The sequence below is a fragment of the Nannobrachium achirus genome (genome assembly GCF_963921795.1).
Source record: "Nannobrachium achirus genome assembly, chromosome: 11".
In the NCBI taxonomy this organism is placed as follows: domain Eukaryota; kingdom Metazoa; phylum Chordata; class Actinopteri; order Myctophiformes; family Myctophidae; genus Nannobrachium; species Nannobrachium achirus.
Window position 1 is genome coordinate 45,835,969 of NC_137820.1, and position 6,799 is coordinate 45,842,767.

Sequence of the window (6,799 nt, forward strand, 5' to 3'; positions counted from 1 at the left end):
CCATGCAGACAATGCAGAACGGATGAGTATCTTCATTGGCGATGAGGCCTTTGCAGCTGGGAAGGCCGCACTTCTTCGGTACCCTGGCTAGCAGGCTGCTAACTGTGGGCCGACGAGCCGCCATCGTGAGCTAACCGAAGCTAAGCGAAGCTAAGCTAGGGCAGGGAAACACGTGGCAGGACGTACAGAGAAGAAGTAAAAGACTCAAAGCGAAAGTGAAGAAAAGACCGAACTGTAGGAAGAATATAGAAGTAGAAAACGTACGGGAGATAATCTATAAAGGCCAGTGGCCGACTTCCTAGCCGTCGCTTTAGGCTAAACTTTACAGAATTAATACTTATATGGCTGAGTTCGCGACACTCTAGTTGCAGGTAAGCAGAGGTGCGGAAGAGGAAGTTATGATAGCCCACAGGGCTTATATACACTCGGGGGCGGTGCCCTCGTTTGTGATTGACAGCCCTTCCGACAAATGACATTTCTCGTACGGGAGCTTATGAGTTTTACTCTGTTGCATCGCCAGATGGCGCTGTTATCCCATAGGGGGACCTTGTCTGGAGGTATGACAATAAACAGCAGATCTACAAGCACACAACGCCTCGCATCGTTAGGCGTTTTGTGCGACAGAGGTCTCTGCCTGACAGTGATGATATTTTAGTGATTATGTTGCGTTGAGGAAAATGTTGAGATAATAGCCATTTTGGTTAGAACTGACTGAAAATAACTTTGTACTTCAAGTTTAAAATGATACTAAATATTTGTTCAAGTGTCCAAATAAATTCCAAATATTATCAAATGATCTCGCGGCACCCCTGGACTGCCGTCACGGCACCCCAGGGTGCCCCGTCACCCACTTTGAAAACCCCTGCCCTATAGAACAGCAACATGATGTTTTTTGCCACACCATGGACCCTGAGCCTTCTCAGGAAATGCATGCGCTGATTAAAACAAACAGAATTTTATTATATTGATTATTTGCAGCCTACCAAGAGAGTAGATTCTGAACAGTTATTTCTTATACTGATGATTCATTTTTGTTTTTCTGGCCCAAAAGGGGAACCAAAGACTAAATACACATTAGGCCTATCGGCAGCAGGGGCGCTGGAACTCCCAAATCCCAAGGGGAGCTGAGCTTGGAGGAGTTCATGCGTGCGGCCTTTGGCCGCGCGCCGAAAATTCAAGTTTTTTATCCGGTTTTGGGTTATTTTTATTTCGGTTTCGGGTGCTTATTCCCCGCACAATGATGTAACAAGGAGCTGTATAGTTACTAGTTATTTTAGCACATACAGTCACTCACGCACACACTACAAAATCGGGTATTCTTTTTGTAACAGTGTTCTACTGTTTTTTATTCCCCATATACAACGGTGTTAGTTTGGAACATTGAGCCTACAGACCGTTTCTAGTTCTCAAATAAATAGACTTTGGTGTGCCATCAAAGAGGGATTTATTTTAAAACAAAATTTAAATTCGACTTCCCTTCTGACCGGAGGTGGCAAGGTGACCATGTGATTAGGTGACCATATGATAATCAAACACCTTTTTTCAACATATTTTATTCCCCAAAGTCAAATACATTATTGTTTTAATATAGCTCTGTGTGTGTGTATATATATATATAGGCCTATATAAAAAAATGGAAAAAAATAATAATAATAAAAAAAAATAAAAAAAAAATATGTTTCTCAATCGAAAAATGTTCTCAAATGTTTGTATAAACGAAAAGAACCGAAATAAGGCTAAAATCGAAACATTTAAATGATCTCTGTGTGTGTGTGTGTGTGTGTGTGTGTGTGTGTGTGTGTGTGTGTGTGTGTGTGTGTGTGTCAGTGTGTGTGTGTGTGTGTGTGTGTGTGTGTGTGTGTGTGTGTGTGTGTGTGTGTGTGTGTGTGTGTGTGTGTGTGTGCGTGTGCGCGCGCGACTTTTAACTTTGTGCCTGCAGGGGTTTGCAGAGCAGTGAGACATATTGTGCATGTGAATGAGCCAAAACAACATTCAATATTTAAATTCAGTTGATGTAAAAATAGGGGAAATTCAGGCACTAGACTCGATGCACGGTTGGAGGCACAGATTGGAGAATCGAGTTGGAAAAGGTGTGCTGGTCTCTCTGGCTGCTCTCTATAGTTACATTTTTGCAATCTTCTATGTGAATCATAACACTATGATCATCACCATCATCATCATCATCATCATCATCATCATATAACGTTCTGTTCTATTCTATTCTATTCTATTCAGTAGAAAGTAGGAACTCGAAATCATTCTGAAGCGTATAGTGCGTGTGTGTGTGTGTGTGTGTGTGTGTGTGTGTGTGTGTGTGTCTGTGGGGGGGGGGGGGGGCTGTATACATGAATAAAAGCAGGTGGAAACGCGCGCAACGGTCACTTGGCTACCTACCAACGGAGGGAGATGCAGGAGGAGGAGGACCTCCGGTGTCTCCAGACGTGACACAGATGTTGAATGATTAAGATAATGTAACATTACATTACACAGGCCATTCAATTGATTGATTACATCATGCTCTATTGTATATTATTATTAGAATCATTGTTGTTGGTGAGTCTCCGTTTCCACCGGTCCGTGAGCGCGCGCTAAGGTGATCATGATGCACCTGGCGACACTAGGCGGCCATCCGTCGGACAGGGGACCCGGAGTGCCGGTGTTACCGTTCGTAAGGATGGCGGAGGACTGGAACCACACGGCCAACGGCAACTGGTCCGATTCCGACCGCTTCAGCAGCCTGGAGGACATCGACGCCTCGGCGGACGGCAGCCCGGCGCTGCGCATCCTCATCTCCGTGGTTTACTCTGTGGTGTGCGCCGTAGGGCTGGTCGGCAACCTGCTGGTGTTCTTTCTCATGAAGGTCTGTGAACCATGTGCATGATGTCCGCCAAGCGTAGGCTGTTGTATTTTATATTGTAGCCTATTGCAATGGTTCTCCCCAACTTTTACATTTCAAGGTCTCCCCTATAACTCTGACAGCACAAATTTGGTTCCATTTGTAGGCTACTGTCAGAGTTACAGACTTGTAGGGTCAATTTAGAACCCTAAACTTTAGGGTTGAATGAATTAAGTTGAATGAATTAAGTGCCATGTTTTTATTTTCTAGATAGTACAGTGTGCGATGTCATGACGCCATCAAATATTTTGACATATTTATTTGATTGGCAGGACATTGTTATGATGTAACCCCCAGGGGTCCTTTAGGGGTTCTAGTGGGTCCCCAGCAAAATGTATCAAAATCAGTAAAACCTCAAATCTGACCTTTCATGACTGTACTAGTCTGCTCTTTCTCCCGTCTTCACCAAACCTCTTTGCCAAAATCGATCTGCATCTGCCAACCTTTAGGCAGGCTCTACTATCAAATATTTTAAAAATAATCTAAATACTGACATGGCTATTTGCAATTAAAAAAAAAACAAATGAACATTAATGGCCGTGCCCGTGGTGGCTGCATATTAGTGGGTGTGAGTGTGTTTGAGACACCCCAATGCAGGTGATAAGCAGCTGAAATGGAGGCACAGGAGTCATGCAGGAGAAATGTTCAAATAGAAATGCTCAAATAAAAATGCAGGAGAGTTGGCATACATGCTCACAATGCCTCGAGCTAGGCGTTGTTGTGAGCTTGTAGATCTGCTATTTTTGTTAAGTTCTCCTCAGAATAGGGATGCTGGGGTTCAAGTGGTTGATGTTAAAGAGCCATATGCCATACAGTATAATAGCTGCTACATCAAGCTTACAAGATCACACGACATGTGAGCTTGTAGATCTACTATTTTCAAAAGACCTTGAAAAGCGACAGCCTATTTTCGAAACATTTTAACATAAATATTGTATGGGCGTCCAGCAGCCAAATAGCTTATAAATATAACATTGGGTGTCCTTGACATGATGAAAATGTTTGAGAACCACTGCTTTAACCCATTGAGATGAGCTATCATCAAATATCCAAAGTATAAATAGGTCTGAAGTGGTTAATGTATGTTTTGTAATGATAATCCAAATCTACAAACTACCAGTAAAGTAAAGATTCCTCAAAATTTTACTTAAAGGAGTAGTTCTCCCCCAAAATGACTTTTTTGTTATTGAATGATTCTCACGCCATGGAGACTTGAGTTCAATAAAAAAAAATGGTATTGGTCGTATTCTTAAGACAATAATTTGATTTCAATAAATGATTCCGGATGGGGACCCAAATGCAATTGGGTCCCAATCTGGAATCAATGGGGATAAATTTACTATAATCAAAATGTTGTCTTAGGAATGCAACAAATACAAAAAGATATTATTGGACTCAAGTCTCCATGGCGTGAGTAATCAATAGGGAAAAAAAAGTCATTTTGGGGGAGAACTACTCCTTTAAAGGACGACTTCACCACTTTTCAACGTATCTTCATATAATTGGTCCTCACTAATGTTCATGATAAATTTGCAAAAAAAGATTCTACTCAGTCTGTGTCTCATAGGAGGGCTGTGGGCAGTTCAGAAAACCCGTCAACCAGTGACACCATCAATGGGGAATCCAAGCTAATAGAAATTGCAGGCTTTCTACTCCTGAAAAGTTGCAATGTTATAATGGAAGCTATTGTTCTCATGATAATAAAAATCTAAATATCTTTTAAAACATCTTGTTAAAAAAGAAATCTGCCACTGGTAGACGGGTTTCTGAACTGCTCTCCTAAGAGACACAGACCGAGTAGAAAAGAATGATGCTATTTTATCTTGAACATTAGTGAGGACCAATTATATGAAGATAGGTTGAAAGGTGGGGAAGTCGTCCTTTAAGTACAGTACTTGAGTAAATGTACTTTACATCACTGCTAAAAACTAAAATGGCACAGATGCTTTCCCGGTTCTAATGGGGGCATTTCTCATGAAAGGTCCGACCCGGCAGGAGCAGGAGGACTTGCACCATCAACTTCTTCATCCTGAACCTGGCGGTCACAGACTTCCAGTTCGTGTTGACCCTTCCCTTCTGGGCGGTGGACACGGCTCTGGACTTCAGCTGGCCGTTCGGCAACGCCATGTGCAAGATCATCCTGTCCGTAACCGTCATGAACATGTACGCCAGCGTGTTCTTCCTGACCGCCATGAGCGTCACCAGATACTGGTCCGTGGCCTCCGCCCTCAAAGACCGGACCAGACACAGGTTCTGCTCAGTGAGGTGGGTGCTGATCAGCTTTATTGCAGGTATACAGCCCAAACTGCAGCATTTTCTAGTTATTTTACTGTAATTTAACAACATAATAACCATCACAGATAGATAAAGAGACATTCATGGATTTATATTTAAAAGTAACTTTTATTTTCCCCCTGGACCCAGGGTAGGGCAGCAGCATACCCCTACCATACCCTGATCAAGCCGGATTCAGTTTTAACCCATAATATTCCTCTGCATCCAAGGACATACTTTTAGGGCCTACCTAATAAACCCCTTGATGGGCCGTAGTTTTGCTTTCGGAAAATTTGTTTGGTATATATGCATCTTTTAGTCCACCGCGTAGCGACTGGCAAGACTACACTAGGCTACTCGAGCGTTTTAATAGGGATTGGGGAAACAAACGGGGGGAACCAAAACAAAGCCACAACGCTTATTCTGCTTGTGGTTTCTGCCTAGAACGGATCAACCGGTCGTAAACGAACACCAGGCTTTCCCCTGAGAAAGCCTGGTGACACGAGGGTACAATTGGGGTGGTTGTATTTGGTCTCCCTGCTCTTCTGTTGAGACATTTAGATTCTGTCTGTTTTGACATGACCTTTGACATGATCCTGTTTCTGGTTTGACATTAATTATGTCCTGATGATGACAAAATGCAATGTCTCCCCAGAGCAAGCATGCAGGCTTTATAATATTTCAGCATTGCACAGGACTGACACAGGTTCAAATCCAGGGTAGAACGATAGTGCATGCAGCTTTAAACACCCATGCAGCTCATAAACTAAACAAGCTGACAGCTGCTGTATTATATAGCCTAGCCTTCTTCTGCATTTGATGACGTAGATTTAATTATTTATTTATTGCTGTCAATAGACTATTATTAGACTATTATTATTATTATTTATGCCTACTTTCATTATCGATGTTATTCCAAACTGACAGATGGCATTTAAATGTGCCTGTGTGCAGGTGGGTGAGTGCAGGGCTGTGGCTGTGTGCAACCGTGGCCACAGCGCCCACGGCCATCTTCTCCACGGTCAGAAACATCGCTGGGGAGAAACTGTGCTTGCTCCGGTTCCCGCACGCGCAACACTGGCTGGCGGTGTACCACCTGCAGAAGATCCTGGTGGCCTTCGTGTTCCCCATGCTCATCGTTACCGGCTGTTACCTGCTTCTCCTGCGACTCGTGCGCACGAGAAGCATGAGCAACAACCAAAAGCGGAGGTCCAGGGTCACCAAGTCGGTCACTGTGGTGGTGCTGTCCTTCTTCCTGTGCTGGATGCCCAACCACGCCATCACGTTCTGGGGCGTGTTGGTCAAATTCAACGTGGTGAACTGGGACAAGTCTTATTACATGGTTCACACCTACGTGTTCCCCGTCACCGTCTGTCTGGCCCACGCCAACAGTTGCCTGAACCCGGTGCTGTACTGCCTCATGCGCAGGGAGTTCAGGAAAATGCTAAAGGACCTGTTCTGGCGCATTTCCTCGCCGGCCGCCAGCACCTCGTGTCAGATCCACCGTCCGTTTTCCGGGATTATGAAAGCGGACGAGGACCGGGATGACATGCAGACGGCCATTCCGCTAAATAACATGGACACCGAGCAGTACCGGCTGTCCGTTCTCACCGACCGGTGTGACTGACG

The 6,799-nt window shown here is 44.1% G+C and overlaps 1 protein-coding gene across 1 annotated transcript; it reads left to right on the forward strand.

The window, feature by feature from the left end:
- Positions 1-2,674: 2,674 nt before the first annotated feature.
- On the forward strand, positions 2,675-6,797 carry rxfp3.3b (relaxin family peptide receptor 3.3b; the record flags this gene model as incomplete). The annotated part of the gene is made up of 3 exons (XM_080737109.1): positions 2,675-2,860; positions 4,878-5,161; positions 6,125-6,797. 3 exons carry the CDS (start codon positions 2,675-2,677, stop codon positions 6,795-6,797), a joined length of 1,143 nt encoding a protein of 380 aa, XP_080593235.1.
- Between the last annotated feature and the right edge of the window lie 2 nt (positions 6,798-6,799).